This window comes from Carettochelys insculpta, chromosome 10 (genome assembly GCF_033958435.1).
Source record: "Carettochelys insculpta isolate YL-2023 chromosome 10, ASM3395843v1, whole genome shotgun sequence".
NCBI lineage: Eukaryota > Metazoa > Chordata > Testudines > Carettochelyidae > Carettochelys > Carettochelys insculpta.
In genome coordinates this window covers 591,972-609,818 of record NC_134146.1, presented here as the reverse complement: position 1 = coordinate 609,818, position 17,847 = coordinate 591,972, and the positions used below count along the sequence as shown (strand labels likewise).

The 17,847-nt window shown below is 55.6% G+C and overlaps 1 protein-coding gene across 2 annotated transcripts in view; it reads right to left on the bottom strand.

Moving 5' to 3' along the window:
- Nucleotides 1-17,847, bottom strand: part of SNED1 (sushi, nidogen and EGF like domains 1) — a 77,885-nt gene that overhangs the window by 25,131 nt on the left and 34,907 nt on the right. For both annotated transcript variants that reach the window (XM_075004105.1, XM_075004106.1), the window contains exons 5-13: nucleotides 15,559-15,684; nucleotides 15,086-15,199; nucleotides 9,691-9,804; nucleotides 9,144-9,257; nucleotides 8,848-8,964; nucleotides 8,237-8,362; nucleotides 7,417-7,521; nucleotides 5,927-6,040; nucleotides 5,148-5,264 (exon numbers count right to left, since the gene is read on the bottom strand). In XM_075004105.1, the coding sequence (XP_074860206.1) occupies nucleotides 5,148-5,264; nucleotides 5,927-6,040; nucleotides 7,417-7,521; nucleotides 8,237-8,362; nucleotides 8,848-8,964; nucleotides 9,144-9,257; nucleotides 9,691-9,804; nucleotides 15,086-15,199; nucleotides 15,559-15,684 (1,047 nt within the window). The remainder of the gene's footprint in view (nucleotides 1-5,147; nucleotides 5,265-5,926; nucleotides 6,041-7,416; nucleotides 7,522-8,236; nucleotides 8,363-8,847; nucleotides 8,965-9,143; nucleotides 9,258-9,690; nucleotides 9,805-15,085; nucleotides 15,200-15,558; nucleotides 15,685-17,847) is intronic.

Genomic DNA, 17,847 nt, shown 5'->3' with positions numbered 1-17,847 from the left:
ACGACACTGGAGATGACTGCCACTGAATGCTGACAGCTAGGGGAGAGCCCCTATGCCTCCAACACGGGAGATGCTTCGGGGACGGGAAGGCAAGAGGAATGGGACCCAAGGGTCCATGTTTCACTCTGGCCTGAGACGAGGGACAGTGTCTGCTCAGGGCTGGAGGAGCCAGGCAGTCCCCAGAGCTGCCTGCAGGGAAGAGAGCTGGACAGGGTTGTAATTAAGAGTGAGGATTGGGGTCGGAGGGATGGTTAGGGTTACAGTGAGGATCGGGGTCGGGGCGATGGTTAGGGTTACAGTGAGGATCGGGGTCGGGGCGATGGTTGGGGTAAGAGTGAGGATCGGGGTCGGGGCGATGGTTAGGGTTACAGTGAGGATCGGGGTCGGAGGGATGGTTAGGGTTACAGTGAGGATCGGGATATGGGCGATGGTGAGGGTTAGAGTGAGGATCGGGGTTGGAGGGATGGTTGGGGTAAGAGTGAGGATCTGGATATGAGCGATGGTGAGGGTTAGAGTGAGGATCGGGGTCAGAGGGATGGTTAGGGTTACAGTGAGGATCGGGATATGGGCGATGGTTAGGGTTACAGTGAGGATCGGGGTCGGGGCAATGGTTAGGGTTACAGTGAGAATCGGGATATGGGCAATGGTTAGGGTTACAGTGAGGATCGGGATATGGGCGATGGTTAGGGTTACAGTGAGGATCGGGGTTGGAGGGATGTTTAGGGTAAGAGTGAGGATCGGGATATGGGCGATGGTTAGGGTTAGAGTGAGGATCGGGGTCGGGGTGATGGTTGGGGTAAGAGTGAGGATCTGGATATGGGCGATGGTGAGGGTTAGAGTGAGGATTGGGGTCAGAGGGATGGTTAGGGTTACAGTGAGGATCGGGATATGGGCGATGGTTAGGGTTACAGTGAGGATCGGGGTCGGGGCAATGGTTAGGGTTACAGTGAGAATCGGGATATGGGCGATGGTTAGGGTTACAGTGAGGATCGGGATATGGGCGATGGTTAGGGTTACAGTGAGGATCGGGGTTGGAGGGATGTTTAGGGTAAGAGTGAGGATCGGGATATGGGCGATGGTTAGGGTAAGAGTGAGGATCGGGATATGGGCGACGGTTACGGTTAGAGTGAGGATTGGGGTCGGGGCGATGGTTGGGGTAAGAGTGAGGATCGGGATATGGGCAATGGTTAGGGTTACAGTGAGGATCAGGGTCGGGGCGATGGTGAGCGTCAGAGTGAGGATCGGGGTCAGAGTGATGGTCAAGATTAGAGTGAATATTGGGGTTAGAGTGAGGATCGGGCTCAGGGCAACAATGAGGGTTAGAGTGAGGATCAGAGTACGGGCGATGGTGAGGGTTAGAATGAGGATTGGGGTTAGAGTGAGCATCGGGGTCGGGCACATGGTTACGGTTAGAGTGAGGAACGGGGTTGGGGCAATGGTTATGGTTAGAGTGAGGGTCAGGGTGGGGGCGACGGTGAGGGTTAGAATGAGGATCGGGGTTGGGGCGATGGTGAGGGTTAGAGTGAGGATCGGGGTTGGGGCGATGGTGAGGGTTAGAGTGAGGATCGGGGTCAGGGTGATGGTTATGATTAGAGTGAGGATCAGGGTCGGGCGATGGTGAGGGTTAGAGTGAGGATCGGGGTCAAGGTGATTGTTACGGTTAGAGTGATGATCGGGGTAAGAGTGAGGATTGGGGTCAGGGCGATGGTGAGGGTTAGAGTGAGGATAGGGGTCGGGGCGACAGTTACGGTTAGAGTGAGGATCAGGGTTGGGGCGATGGTGAGGGGTTAAAGTGAGAATTTGGGGCAATGGTTAGGGTTAGAGTGAGGATTGGGGTCAGGGCGATGGTGAGGGTTAGAGTGAGGATCGGGGTCGGGGCGATGGTGAGCGTTAGAGTGAGGATCGGGGTCGGGGCAATGGTGAGGGTTAGCGTGAGGATCGGGGCCGAGGTGATGGTGAGGGTTAGAGTGAGGATTGGGGCCGAGGTGATGGTGAGGGTTAGAGTGAGGATTGGGGTAAGAGTGAGGATCAGGGTCAGGGTGATGGTGAGAGTTAGAGTGAGGATAGGGGTCGGGGCGATGGTTACGGTTAGAGTAAGGATCAGGGTTGGGGCGATGGTGAGGGGTTAAAGTGAGAATTTGGGGCAATGGTTAGGGTTAGAGTGAGGAATGGGGTCAGGGCGATGGTGAGGGTTAGAGTGAGGATTGGGGTCGGGGCGATGGTGAGTGTTAGAGTGAGGATCGGGGTCGGGGCAATGGTGAGGGTTAGAGTGAGGATCGGGGTCGGGGCGATGGTGAGTGTTAGAGTGAGGATTGGGGTCGGGGCGATGGTGAGTGTTAGAGTGAGGATTGGGGTCGGGGCAATGGTGAGGGTTAGCGTGAGGATCGGGGCTGAGGTGATGGTGAGGGTTAGAGTGAGGATTGGGGCCGAGGTGATGGTGAGGGTTAGAGTGAGGATCGGGGTCGGGGCGATGGTGAGTGTTAGAGTGAGGATCGGGGTCGGGGCAATGGTGAGGGTTAGCGTGAGGATCGGGGCTGAGGTGATGGTGAGGGTTAGAGTGAGGATTGGGGCCGAGGTGATGGTGAGGGTTAGAGTGAGGATCGGGGTCGGGGCGATGGTGAGGGTTAGAGTGAGGATCAGGGTCAAGGTGATTGTTACGGTTAGAGTGATGATCGGGGTAAGAGTGAGGATTGGGGTCAGGGCGATGGTGAGGGTTAGAGTGAGGATAGGGGTCGGGGCGACAGTTACGGTTAGAGTGAGGATCAGGGTTGGGGCGATGGTGAGGGGTTAAAGTGAGAATTTGGGGCAATGGTTAGGGTTAGAGTGAGGATTGGGGTCAGGGCGATGGTGAGGGTTAGAGTGAGGATCGGGGTCGGGGCGATGGTGAGCGTTAGAGTGAGGATCGGGGTCGGGGCAATGGTGAGGGTTAGCGTGAGGATCGGGGCCGAGGTGATGGTGAGGGTTAGAGTGAGGATTGGGGCCGAGGTGATGGTGAGGGTTAGAGTGAGGATTGGGGCCGAGGTGATGGTGAGGGTTAGAGTGAGGATTGGGGTAAGAGTGAGGATCAGGGTCAGGGTGATGGTGAGAGTTAGAGTGAGGATAGGGGTCGGGGCGATGGTTACGGTTAGAGTAAGGATCAGGGTTGGGGCGATGGTGAGGGGTTAAAGTGAGAATTTGGGGCAATGGTTAGGGTTAGAGTGAGGAATGGGGTCAGGGCGATGGTGAGGGTTAGAGTGAGGATTGGGGTCGGGGCGATGGTGAGTGTTAGAGTGAGGATCGGGGTCGGGGCAATGGTGAGGGTTAGAGTGAGGATCGGGGTCGGGGCGATGGTGAGTGTTAGAGTGAGGATTGGGGTCGGGGCAATGGTGAGGGTTAGCGTGAGGATCGGGGCTGAGGTGATGGTGAGGGTTAGAGTGAGGATTGGGGTCGGGGCAATGGTGAGGGTTAGAGTGAGGATTGGGGCCGAGGTGATGGTGAGGGTTAGAGTGAGGATCGGGGTCGGGGCGATGGTGAGGGTTAGAGTGAGGATCGGGGTCGGGGCGATGGTGAGGGTTAGAGTGAGGATCGGGGTTAGAGTGAGGATCGGGGTCGGGGCGATGGTGAGGGTTAGAGTGAGGATCGGGGTCGGGGCGATGGTGAGGGTTAGAGTGAGGATCGGGGCCGAGGTGATGGTGAAGGTTAGAGTGAGGATCGGGGCCGAGGTGATGGTGAGGGTTAGAGTGAGGATCGGGGTAAGAGTGAGGATCAGGGTCAGGGCGATGGTGAGCGTTAGAGTGAGGATAGGGGTCGGGGCAATGGTGAGGGTTAGCGTGAGGATCGGGGCTGAGGTGATGGTGAGGGTTAGAGTGAGGATCGGGGCCGAGGTGATGGTGAGGGTTAGAGTGAGGATCGGGGCCGAGGTGATGGTGAGGGTTAGCGTGAGGATTGGGGCCGAGGTGATGGTGAGGGTTAGAGTGAGGATTGGGGTAAGAGTGAGGATCAGGGTCAGGGCGATGGTTGGGGTTAGAGTGAGGATCGGGGTCGGGGCGATGGTTACGGTTAGAGTGAGGATCGGCGTCGGGGCGATGGTTAAGGTTAGAGTGAGGATCGGGGTCGAGGTGATGGTGAGGGTTAGAGTGAGGAATGGGGTCAGGGCGATGGTGAGGGTTAGAGTGAGGATCGGGGCCGAGGTGATGGTGAGGGTTAGAGTGAGGATCGGGGTAAGAGTGAGGATCAGGGTCAGGGCGATGGTGAGAGTTAGAGTGAGGATCGGGGTCGGGGCGATGGTTGGGGTTAGAGTGAGGATCGGGGTCAGGGCGATGGTGAGGGTTACAGTGAGGATCGGGGCCGAGGTGATGGTGAGGGTTAGCGTGAGGATTGGGGCCGAGGTGATGGTGAGGGTTAGAGTGAGGATTGGGGTAAGAGTGAGGATCAGGGTCAGGGCGATGGTTGGGGTTAGAGTGAGGATCGGGGTCGGGGCGATGGTTACGGTTAGAGTGAGGATCGGCGTCGGGGCGATGGTTAAGGTTAGAGTGAGGATCGGGGTCGAGGTGATGGTGAGGGTTAGAGTGAGGATAGGGGCCGAGGTGATGGTGAGGGTTAGAGTGAGGATAGGGGCCGAGGTGATGGTGAGGGTTAGAGTGAGGATCGGGGCCGAGGTGATGGTGAGGGTTAGAGTGAGGATCGGGGTAAGAGTGAGGATCAGGGTCAGGGCGATGGTGAGAGTTAGAGTGAGGATCGGGGTCGGGGCGATGGTTGGGGTTAGAGTGAGGATCGGGGTCAGGGCGATGGTGACGGTTACAGTGAGGATCGGCGTTGGGGCGATGGTTGGGGTTAGAGTGAGAATCGGCGTCGGGGCGATGGTTAAGGTTAGAGTGAGGATTGGGGTAGAGTGAGGATCGGGGTCGAGGTGATGGTGACTGTTAGAGCGAGGATCGGGGTCGGGGCGATGGTCAGGGGTTAGAGTGAGGATGGGGTTAGAGTGAGGATAGGGGTCGGGGCGATGGTGAGGGTTACAGTGACGATCAGGGGTTAGAGTGTGGATAGGGGTTGGGGCGATGGTGAGGGGTTAGAGTGAGGATCGGGGTCAGGGCGATGGTTCGGGTTAGTGTGACGATCAGGGTATGGGTGCCCTCCCTTCTCATCTCGCCAGCCGGGGCTTGGCATACCTTTCTCGCAGTGCCTGCCGTTGAAGCCCCGGGGACATTCACAGGTGTACGAGTCATCGTGGGCTTCGCAGGACCCTCCGTTCAAGCAGGGCTCAGAGTCGCAGGGAGACGTCGCAGCTGGAAAGCCCCCCCCACCAGGGTGGTCAATGTGAGCCCTAGCAGCAGACAGGCCTGAGGGGCAGGGCTGCCTAGCTCCCTGGCATGCCTCCATGGTTGCTCACTGCAGGGCGTGCCGTGGGCCACTGGTGTGTGAGCTGTAGCTAGTTGCAGGGCTGCCCAGATCAGAGCAAGCTGTCAACACTTCCTGCTGTGGCACGATAGGGGCCTCTCCCCATTCAGCTGTGGGTCAGGCCCTCATTGCGGGGCTCCACCCAGCTGTGCCATCAGACCCAAGAGCTGGACAAGCGTAGCCAGTTGGGACCAGCATGGTTCTCGCTCCCCTCCCCCCGCCAGGATGCCACTTGCAGACACAAGGGAGCACAGGGGTCTGGGGCGCTGCTGGTTGTGTGGGGGTAGGGGAGAGACTACAAGGAGTTTGGCTCTGCCAGCACCTCCTCCCCTCTATGTTCCCCCACTAGTGCGTTACAAACGCCTGACCTGCACCCCTACCCCCGCTGCCACTTCCTGCCCCACCCCCTTTGTCTCCTCTGTCAGCTAGCCCTTGCTGACTCCCCTCCCTCTGCCCAGCCTCGCCCCAACCGCAGCTCCGATACCTCCAACACACTGCCGGAGCCAGCCCTGGCCCACCCATTCCCTGTGCCTGGGCCAGCCAGACTCACAGTGGTTGGTGCTGTAGTCCGTCTGACATACGCACAGGTAGCTGCCCCCGTACTCCATGCAGTAGCCCCCATCTGGACACTGTGTGTTCATATTGCAAGGTGTAGTGGTCACTTCTGTGAGAACAGCAAGAGACAGTGAGAGGCCCCCACTGCGTGGGCCAGCCAGAGACCAGCTGTCACATGCCTCCATGCTTCATGGAAATTTGCTCATGAATATGTATGTCAAAGATGCTTTACAAAAAACAGGTCATGGACTACATCCTTTTAAACGTTACAGTCTGCTGAATCTGTCCATCTCATTTTTGTGTCTAGATTGTTGTTGTATGTGGCATTAGAAATACAAAGTGTGAATCAGTTTTTAATTCTGAGTGTTGCTAACAGGAGCCATTACTGATACTTTAGGAACTTAGTGGCTCAGTTGTCAAGATAACACTTGTGAATACTTTTATTTTTCCTGTAAGCCCAAACTGTGGTTGGTCCTAGAAAGACACGTGACCATGCCACCTGGTAGTGGGATCCATCCTGAGTCTAGGACTTTTCCATGGGGGAAATCTGTGTAAGTGATGGGAAGCAATCAGGACTGTGTCTTCAGCTGACTTGAGAAACTGCCTTCCCACCACTCAGGGAATACACATGAAGACACTTGGAAACAATAACTGCAGCAACAGGGTGAAGGCAAAGCTGCTGGGTCCAGGTCAGAAAAAGATCAACTCTGGCCTGAGATGAGAACCACTGTTTTGGGTAAGAATTTGCAGCTACATCTTCACTAGCCCAAAACTTCGAAACGGCCATGCAAATTCAAAGTGCTATGGCTGCCGGCATGCTAATGAAGTGCTGAATTATGTATTTCAGCACTTCATTAGTAAACTTCGAAATGGCCATTTGCATGTTTTGGGCTCGTGTAGACACGGCCTGCATGTGACAAGTTTCTTAGTGTATTGAATTAGTTTTGTTTATTTTGGCTTAGTAACTTTCATCTGTTTTCACTTGCAATAACTTAAACCCTACTTTCTATACTTCACAAAACACTTTTGTTTACCACCAGGCCGTGTTAAGTAATTGTTACTTGGGGGAAGCAGCCACTGTGCATCTCTCGCTTTCACTGATACAGGGACAAATGTCTATGAGCATCTTCTGTGCAAAACTAGTACAGCATCCAGTGCGAGACACCTCCCCACCCACGCCGGCCCATGTGCCAGCCAGAGACCAGCACCCAGTGAGGGGCACTGCCCCTACTCCTTCCGGCCCATGTGCCAGCCGGAGACCAGCACCCAGTGAGTGGCCAGGTCTGGAGTCTCCCCATGCTCCACAGCAGAACAGTGGCAGATTACGGGACAGCAGATGTACGTGAAGGAGAACAGTCCCTAACAGCTGGCACTCCATCCATGGCAGGGGGACAGCAGGGCTCCCAGCTTCTCTCGCTGTCGGCTGGCGACCAAGGAAAGAGGAAGGGAAGCAAATATGGGGGAATGAGGCACAGGGACACTTACCAAATTCACAGAGGAGTCCAAAATATCCAGGCGGACACTGGCAGATGGTGAAGTTCCCCTCCAGACACTGCCCCCCATTCCGACACTCGCAGCCCTCCGAGAGCTCTGTGACAGACAGAGATGGAGGCTCTTTTGGGATAGCCACAGGCCAGCCTGGACATTGTTCTCTGCAGCTCCACTTCCCCACAGTTCTTGCTGCTGTGGTGAGTGTGGGGTGGGGGCTGAACCCTGCTGCTGGTCCCAGTCAGATCAGGGAGCCGCAGATTAAGCCGCATAGGGGGACCGAGCTGTTCATAGGATGGGTGGGGGACTGCTTCAGGGTCCCCAAAGCACAAGAAACACGGGCGCTCTGCACACACCTCTCCCGAGCCCCAGGCCATGCCGGCAGGGGCACACAGCTAGCAGCTGGAAGCTGGTCTAGCCCCTCTGCACTGCCTGTGGTGGCGCTGGGGGCCCTCAGGTGACTCTTGGTGGGGACAGCCCTTAGTGCAGCAGGTTGGGCCAGGAGATGGAGGCCGGGATGCATGGAGACACCCTGGAGCCCTGCTGAGAGGGGTGGGTGCCTGCTGGCCCACTAGGAGGATTGGAGGACTGGCTTGGCCCAAAGATAAATGGAACTTGAGACCCCCGATCCAGGACATTGGAACTGAAACCTAAGTAATCTCTGAGGTGGCAAATCCCCAGGCAGCTGCACCTCCTGGCTCCCCTGGCCTCTGACCAAGTGTAACAGTACAATGGTCCCAGACAGACTCTGCCCAGAGACCAGCCTTGGGCTGGAGAGCCCTGGCCTGGCCCGGCCCGGCCCCACGCTGCTACTCACTCTCTCGGCAGTCAGTGCCCGTGTACCCATCAGGGCATTCACAGACATAGCCTTGCCGCGTCTCCACACAGTGCCCCCCGTGCAGGCACGGGCTGGAGAGACAGGCACTTGGCATCAGGGGCCCACCTGCAAAGAGTGAATCTCTGTGACAGAGTGCAAGAGGGTCCCTCATTTCAGCTAAGGTAACCACGATCCCCAGGCCCTCTGCAAGTGCTTCCCACAAGCGCCTGGCTGGAGCCAGGCTGAAGTGTCCCTCTGGGGTACACCTGGCCTGGTACCGTCAGCTCCTGCCACAGACACCAGGCCGAGCTCTACCAAATCCGCTGCTCACTTCGGAGGGCCTGGATTCTGAGCAGCACTTGGGGCAGGGTTTGGGGAGGGTCCTTCTGCTGTCCCGAGGCCATCGGGGTCTGGTCCAGTGTGGGGCACACCGCCGGCTGCCAAGAACCACCCCCAAGGGCTGGGGACAGGCTGGGCTGTCTCCTTCTCCCAGCCAGGCCTGGTTCTGGGAGGGAGGGAAGGAGGGAGCGTGACAGAGCTCCCAGCCCAGAGAGGAGCACAAAGCTGCTTGGTGCTGAGCCCGGCTCTCCTGACCGAGAGGCCACACTCACCGTACTGGCAGTTGCTGCCATAGTAGCCTGGAGAACACGTGCAAATGTAGCGTCCCGGGCGGATGTAATTACAGGTCTGACGGTTCCTGCAGCTCCTGTCCTCACACAGTGTGGGGTCTGGAGTGAGAGAGAAGGACCCTCGGCTCAGCCCTGATGACTTAGACCCACTAAGAGCAAGGCAGGATGAAGCCTGGGGTTGGGCCAGCCCCACAGACTGGCAGGAGGGTGACGGGTCAGCCAGGGACTGAGCCCAGCCCTGCACTGGGGCTGTTGCCGTGGGTGGCTCAGACAGGCACCTGTCTCACAGCGCTGTCCCACGAAGGGCTCCACACACACACACGTGTAGTTATCCACCAGATCGATGCAGTGTCCCCCATGCAGGCAGGGGCTGGAGTCACACTCGTTTATTTCTGGAGGGGGACAGCAGTGAGGGGATCAGGGCTGACTAGGGCTCCAGACCAACTACCACCCAACACGCGCATCTGCGGAGGTGGCTAAGGCCCCCTGCTTGTTAGCTCTGCCTTGTCTCTTACCACTGGTCTCTCCCAGGGCGTGGCCATTGCTCTGACTCCAGCTGTGTCAGCCCTTCCAGCCAGAGCTCTCCTCCTGCTCCTTCAGGGTCTAAGTGTCTGTCTCTCTAGGGCAAACCTCGCCCTCTGCCCTCGTCCCATTCCCAGGGCTGGCTTCATGCCTCACTTCTATCCACTTCTGTCTCTCTCCCCCACAGAGCCACATGTTGGTCTAGCTCACCTCCCACCCCACACTGGGGAAAGTCCTCTCAGTTTAGGGGCACGGATGAGATGTCACCCGAAGATCTCTCCTCTCACCCGACCGGCTTCTTACCCCTCTCGCAGGAGTCCCCTGCGTACCCTGCCTGGCACACACACACGGCCGTGCTGTTGGCCACGTGGCACTGCCCGCCATTCTGGCACTCCTTTGTCTCACACGGCGACTCTGCTGCAGGGTTCACAAGGCACAAACAAGAGACTGAGTCTGGTGCTGGGGAATAACACGCGCAGCTCAGAACAGTCCCCTCCCAACCCAGGATCTTGCACCTTCCAAGCCACCATGGACATGACCGCTCTGCATACACCTCTCCCAGGCACTAGGTAGAGGCTGCCTCCCCATCAGCTCCTTCCTCTGGACAGGGAACCGGACTGGGGGTGTTTTCCTTCCCTTTATGTCCTCCTGCTGGGGAAGGGGAGGAGGACAGCCTGCCAGCCCCAGGGCTCATATGAAGTGACAGCCAGTGCCCAGACTGTCACAGCTCACAGCGTCCCAGGGAGCCAAGCACCATCCCAGCAGCTGGGGCAGCGCTTAAGTCTCCAATATGGTAAACGGTGTACCTCTCCATTGCCTGTCTCTCCTCTTGAGTGAGCACCAGCTCCCCGAAGACTGCCTCAGCAGTGACATGCCCGGAGGAAGGAGTTACACAGCCATGTGCACCATGTAGGACACTACCACTACACTGGGGCAAAAGAGATGCAGATTCCTGGCTCGGACACGTCAGCTGGTTCATGTTGGTGCTGGGATGTTTTTCCACTGTCTTACCCTCTCCCCAGCTCTCTTACTGGAGCCCAGAATACTGCACCTAGGCAGAGCCGGTGTGCAGCCCTTTGCGTGGCTCAGCCAGAAGAGGCCGTGGTAGCTGTCCGTCCTGACAAGAGCAGCCCCCGTGGAAGCGCGGCTCGGTGCCTGAGTGCAATTCCTCCCACTTTGCATTCCTGGAATAAACCCCTTGGGACGAGCTCCCTCTGGCCCTAAGCAACAGCTGCAGGTGTAGCTCTTTGCCCAGCTCCTGCCTGCTGGCTCCCGGTAAGGACTCACACCAAAGCCCCCTGGAATCAATGTAGAGACCTCCAGAGGAGTTTTTGATACTGGTCAGGCAGCCACGGCAGCACCAGTCGCTCTAATGTTTTCTATCCAGGGCAGAATGAACTTTGTTCTGTGCACCAAGGTGTGTGCAGATGTGCACCACCAGTAGAAAAGACGGTGCCAGCTGTGAGCGCTCTGCTAACCAGCAGGGCGGCATGTGATTCTCTCCTGGGTGGCTGCCCAAGTGCTCAGCTTGCAGGGAACACTGGGCAGCACCTTTGTACACAGCCTGCCCCAGTCTACAGCTCTTGTGACCCCTCAACCCGCCAGCTGCACCCTTAGAATGGCTCTGGACTCTGTAGCATCATTGTGCGCCCGGAGCAGCATCTCACCCTTTCAGATTGCTGGCCTGGGTCAGGTGCTCAGTACACACTGCCAGCTGCACAGTGCAATGGGCTCCGGACCTGCCTGCACGTCCTGGTCTTTTATATCCCGGCTGTAGGAATGCGACACCTTTTGGGGCGGGTGCCAAAGAGGGGCATGACACAGCCCCTCTAGGGCCTCAGGGGGCCAGAGCTGAGGCAAGTGCTGTATGGCCACATGGGCCAGGTATGTACTCTCCAAAGAGGGGCCCAGCCATCCCTTGACCATTGAAACATTCAATTAAAGGTTATGGTACATGCCTGGTGTTACTGGTGGCAGCAGAAATGTACACCTGAGAAACAAAGCCAGGCTGTGCTAGAAAAAAGGATGTTTCCCTGCAGTGTCCCTTAAAATACAGCACTGCCCCTTATTTTTTGTCAGGTTCTCCCTTATTTCCAGCCAACAAAGGTGATCATCCACCATGTTCCTCCCAGGGCTGCAGGTACCTTGCCTCAGTGACCCCTCCTCCCCACTCTCCTTTGGTTGCCACTGCTTGTCCCTGTGAGCTGGTACTCACTCTCCCCAGCTGGAAGGCATAAAAGCATATTCAAGCTTCCAGATTCACCCCATTGCCTTCCACTGTCCCGTCCCTGCTCAGCCCGTCTGTTACAAGAGCCTCTACCTTAGCCCTTTAGCTCTCTGAACACCCCATCAGCACCCCTGCAAGTTGGGCAGGAGGTGGCACACTCAGGCCTGACCAGAGACTCTCTCCGAGTACTGATGTCTTCAGGGAGTGATCAGTGCCAAGACGGGAGCCATCTGCTCTGACAGGGAGGAGCATCAGCATTGATGAAGGCTGACACAAAGGAAGGGCCTGGATCACAGGAGCAACAAGAGGGAAATCAGTGCAGAAATGGATTCAAGGGGTATGAGGAATAAACATGAAAAACCGGAGGTGAACTGTGACGTCACTGGCATCGCAGAGCCTTGGAAGGGTGTCATGACTCATGTGCTGGCATAGACAAGCACGATTTGTTCAGGAAGGACCAACAGGGTAAGAAGGCGTTCCGCATTTGGACACACTCTCACCATCTGAGCAGGTGGGGTCCAGGAGAGGACACAGCACCTGTGATCTGGTTACCTTTATCGAAAATGGTTTTCAACAAAATCTAAAGACAAGAGCTGTCTTCCTGGCTTTGACTGCCACGTATAACGCAGTCTGGCACTGAGGCCTTCTGCATAAAAGCTCTTACCTAAGAATGGCCAGGCTGAGTCAGACCAAAGGGCCATCCAGTCCAGTGGCCAGTACCAGGTGCCCCAAAGGGAGAGAAGAGAACAGGGAAACTTCAAGACATCCATCCCCTGTTGCCCATTCACAGACCCTGGCAAACTGAGGCTAGGGACACCAGCCCTGCCTCTTGAGCAGTAGAACTCTTGCCTAAAGACAGGCTGTCCGGAGCGCACGCTGGTGACGGTGCAGTTCCTGCACGTGTCAGACTGGTACTGTTCCACGCATACTTCCAAGTGCCAGCAACACTCTTGCCCAGATTTATCTGTGCCAATGACACTCCTGCTGCAGCTGTCAAACTCAGTGCTCAGAAACTGAGGGGACTCTGAGTGATGCTCTGGAGCTCATGGCAGACTGCTGTAGTCAAAAGCAGCTGAGCTTTTCCAAGATGGGGGCTCAGTGCATCTCATCTGCACAATACAAGTACAAGCCACCAGCTAAATATTTCCTTAATTAGCCCATGCTGCAGCACAAACCAGACCTGTCACTCATCTGGCTGACACAAGCTCTGCGCATTGTTATTGGGTCTTTATGTGCAACTCTGTTGCGTGGCCAATACTCAGTAACAGGGTCATAAGAGGTAATTGTCCTGCGCTACTTGGTGAGGCCTCAGCTTGAACAAAGTATCCAGGTTTGACAAAAGATTTTAAAAACCTGACCTGAAATAATACCTGGGCATGTTCAGTCTTTTGGCATCAAATACATTGAGGGCTGTTACAAAAAGGGCCAGGATTAACTGTTCTCAATGTCCATAAAGGCAGAACAAGAAGGGAGACTTAGGTTAGACATCAGGAAAATGTTTACACTATAACGGGCAGGTAAGCTCTGGAGCAGTGACCAGGCTTTCAAAGGATGTCATGGAAACCCCATCATTGCAGTTTTTATGAACAGGTTGGATAAACCCCGGTCAGGGGTGGTCTAGTTGTACTTGGCTCTTGCAGGGTGCTTGATGATTCTGGAGGTTTCTTCCAGCACTATGCATCTACAACTAACTCCATGTGAGGACAATCCCCAAGCAAGAGAGAGAAACCATCACCAGAAAGAAAAGAATAAGCAGGCATGGGATGACCCTGTCAGACACTCACAGAAACCCCTAAGGCTCTCAGAAGTGGTGAAGGCACTGGAGCAAGGGACCTGCATGCAGGTGTTTATTGTCTTCCATGGGTCTGTAAATCTTTTGTGCTTTTTGATGCACAAAGTACATTTGGGTAAATAGTTCTGTTGCAAAGTCTGCTTTAATTGTCACCAGGTTTGGAGAAATTAAATTGCAAACATGGACACCCATGAAAGGGGAGCTCTAGGGCACATATACCTCGGTTTTGGGGAGCACTATTGACCTTGAAGTTAAGGCAGTTGGACTGAGAGATCCCACATCTTGAGAAGAGGAACTAGACTGCTGGGAACTGTACCTTGGAAGGGCTCCAGAGAAGTCAGACTTAGAGACGAAGTCTGGACACTATGCAGGCTCAGCAGGCTTGAAAGTACATGAGATCCAAAGGTTGGATCCAGTACAGCAGCCTGGTGTACAACTGCAAAGGAAAACTCAGCTGGGCTTGTAATACCTTCTTGCCTTTCTAGAGAAAGCTGGCCACCTTCCTCCCCAAGAGATCAGGAGACCAAACACAATGGCTGAGGACATTGATGTGTCCAGACTGGAACAGCCCTGAGCTAAACTTTCGTTCTTAAAGCTCTCTGAGAACTAAGCTAATTGATCTCCTATCTGGCACACACAGGCTTGTTTATAAGGTGGCTGATGTTTCAGTGGCTTGCTTCCACATTTGCCTCACTGGTTTAGCTCTCCCAGGGGCACATAAGATACCTTCATGGGCTTGGAGGCTGGGTACTCCTCGCTGGGTGCTGAGCGCTTTTGAAACTCTGCCCCATATTTAGGGGTCTAAAGGGGAAGCTGAGCCCTTGTGAGCATCTGACTCTGATTATGAGTGCTGAGAACTTGAACGTCTGTCCTTGAGCTCTTCAAATATGGCCCATGCTGATTCCTGATGCACTGCTGCTTGGATTTATCTACTCTGTATGACCTAAAGCTCATTGAAGTCAGTGGGAAGGTTCCCATTGACCCAGGGCTCCGGACCAAAGCTGAGCTGGTGAAAGCCTTGCAGAGAGCAGGGCCACTAGCACCTCACCTGTAAGCCACTCAGCAGGCAGGATCTACGGACCGTGGAGGAGGGCTTCAATGGCTTGCTGACATGCACCGTGGGAATACCCAGACTGCGCAGAAGTGCACCAGCAGCATCCGATAAGAGGCACTTGCAGCCACTCCCATGTAATTGGAATTTGCAAGGTCCAAATGCAGCTCAGAACTGCTTCTCTGGCCTGTGCCACTGAGCCCAGTGGGTGTCTCTTTAAGCCTGTTGAGGGTCCCTGCTGGATATAGGCTACAGAGCACTGATGGGGCTGGGGAGCCAGAGCCTGCCCCAGCTGATCCAGTGGGGTCATTTGCACAGGTAGCTATTATCCAAGAGGAGAGTGCGTGATGGGAAGGATCTGACCCTCGCTCTTCAGGGGAGCTGACAGGAGCTGCCCAGACGCAGGCTTGCCCCTCACACTCATAAGAACGGCCACACTGGGTCAGTCCAATGGTCTAGTTGGCCCAGTGTCCTGTCCCTGACACTACTGGGTGCCAAGAGCTTCACAGGGAAGAAACCAGACATGAACGGAACAAAGGATCCTCTCCCAGAGTGCACTGAGATTGCAGTCTCTCAGCCAATCTGTTTTCGTGTTAAGCCCAGCTACAAGGCTGGACACCCTACTCACCCGTCTCACACATGGCTCCTTTGAAGCCAGGCAGGCACTGGCAGGTGAAGCTGTTGATGCCGTTGATACAGATGGCACTGTTCTGACACGGGTGGGAAAGGCACTCATCCACATCTGAGAGAGAACAGCGGTGGGCTGAGGGTGAGGGGCCCAGGAACCACGCCCTGCCTCCCACAGTGAGCTAAACAGCAGCAGAGGAACATGGGACACCAGAGTGACCCTAGGCCAGGAGGGCTCACCCACATAGGCAGCAGGCATAATAGGGCACAGAAAACCACCACTAGCCTGCCGCCAGACAGCTGGGCCAGGGCTGCCTTTGTCCTTCTCTGCCTATTCCTCGAGCCCTCCCGCCCCCCAACCCCAGCTGCCTGGCTGAGTCCTCTCCCCTCAACTCCACGCCCCCTCCAGAGATGCCTGCCACTCACTGAGCGCGTCCACAGGTGGCGTGAGGCAGAGAACGCAGGGGCACTTACCAAGATGGCATCTCTTGCCTGTGTAGCCCGCGAGGCAGGAGCAGGAGTAGGAGGGATTTCCTGTGATGCAGTCCTCTATACATCTCCCCCCGTTCAGGCAGGGGCGTAAGGTCAAACACGCAGAGGCTGCAAAGCAAGGGAGCACACCTCTCAGGGGAAGGGACCACGCCCCACCAGACTCCAACAACACGTCTTAGCAACAGCAGCACTGAATCATAGAATCCCAGGGCTGGAAGGGACCGCAGGAGGTTATCGAGTCCAGCCCCCCCATCCAAAGCTGGATCAACCCCCACTAAGTCATCCCAGTCAGGATCACCTCAAACCAGGACTTAAAACCTCTAGGGATGGAGATTCCACCACCTGTCTTGGAAACACATTCCAGTGCTTCACCACTTCCTGGGGAAATAGTTTTTCCTCATGTCCAATCTACACCTCCCACCTCTGTAACTTCAGACCATTGCTCCTTGCTCTGTCATCTGCCATCACTGAGAACAATCTCTCTCCATCCTCTTTAGAGCCCCCCTTCAGGAAGTTGAAGGCTGCTATCAAATCACCCCTCAGTCTTCTCCACTGCAAACTAAATAAGCCCGAATCTTTCAGTCTCTCCTCACAGGTCGTGTGCTCCAGCCCCCTAATCATTTCCACTGCCCTCTGCTGAACCTGCTCCAATGTGTCCACATCCCTTCTGTACTGGGGGCCCCAGAACTAGACGCAATACTCCACATGTGGCCTCACCAGTGCCGAACAGAGGGGAATAACAACTACTCTAGATCTGCTGGACATACTCCTCCTAGTACATCCCAATATGCCATTAACCTTCTGGGCTACAGGGACACTCTGTTGACTCACATCCAGCCTCTCACCCACTGTAATCCCCAGGTCCTTTTCTGCAGCACTGCTCCTTAGCCAGTCAGTCCCCAGCCTGTAACAGTGTTTGGGATTCTTCCTTCCCAAGGGCAGGACTCTGCTCTTATCCTTGCTGAACCTCATCAGATTTCTTTTGGCCCAATCTTCCAATTTGTTTAGGTCACTCTGGGCCCTATCCCTACCCTCCAGTGTAGCTACCTGACCTCCTGGCTTAGTGAGCTGGTCAGTTTTCCATGTCCCGCAAGCAGCAGGGAGACAGGAACCAGGCTGCCCCCTGGTTCCAAGCTCCCTGTCACTCAGGAAAGGTTCTTGGCTGCTGCGGCCCCAGGGGAGCTGCAGCCTGGTTCCCACCTCACCCCCAAGGGCTCCCGACTTGCGTGAAAATGTGAGTTATGCAGGGTTGCAGGAATGCAACCCCCTTGTAACTCAAGGGTTTATTGTATAAAGATGCTGCACTGTACTCTGTGTGTGTGTGGGTGGGGTGCCTGCTTCACAACTTCTTTCCGCCCTCGAGAGAGTGACACTGCTTGAGGCTTGGATTCCATGGCAGAGCTGTGTCTGAGCATGGGTCAGCACGAGGCTATTGGACGGTGGGTTCCAGCCCCGGGAAGAGGGACGCTGGATGAAAGGTCTGTACCCTTACTGGGTGTCAGGAGCCCTGGACTCTACTCAGGCTCCAGGAGCTTGAAACACCCAGAAATGCAGATGACAGAAGCTGGGAGTTCCTTTGCAGCAGCCCTAGTGGGTGGGTGCTCGATAGGACTGGCTAATCCCTGCATGGATGGTCTCAGTCTGATATCAGAGCAGCTGACTGTGGCCTTTCTCCAGTTTAGCTTATGTTGTTTTGGGAACCACACAGCTACACCCATCTAACGTCTGATGTGAACAATACTTCAGTGACCTGTTCAAGGGCAGCCAAGCAGAAGAGGGGATTGAACCTGGCTCTCCTGGGCCTTTCCTCTCATTTCTTCCTTATCTCACTGTGCTTATTACCTTCTACAGCTGTTCCCCTGGGATTCCCATTCCCCTCTGTTTTCCTCTTTGCTCAAATCTGTTGTGGGTACCCACAAGAGAGCCCCCCATTCCAGCACCCACAGTGCTGATGCACATCCCTGTCTCATCAGCAAGAGACACACCACCTCCCGCTTCCCAAACACATTCACAATGATGCCCACCCCACTCCACTCCTGACACCACATCCCTCTCTCTTCCCCAGTGCCAAGAGGGCCAACGAGCCAAATGCAGCCTTAGGAGATGCAGGTACAGCCCCTTGTGTAAGGGGGCTGGACTTGGCTGGCATCATTAGCCCCCTCTTTGTGAAAGAGGGAGCATTATTGTCCTATGGCACAACCCTTCAAGGGCAAGAGCAGCCTTCCCGCAGGAAAAAGCACGAGCGGTACAGGCAGAAAGTTCCCATCAACC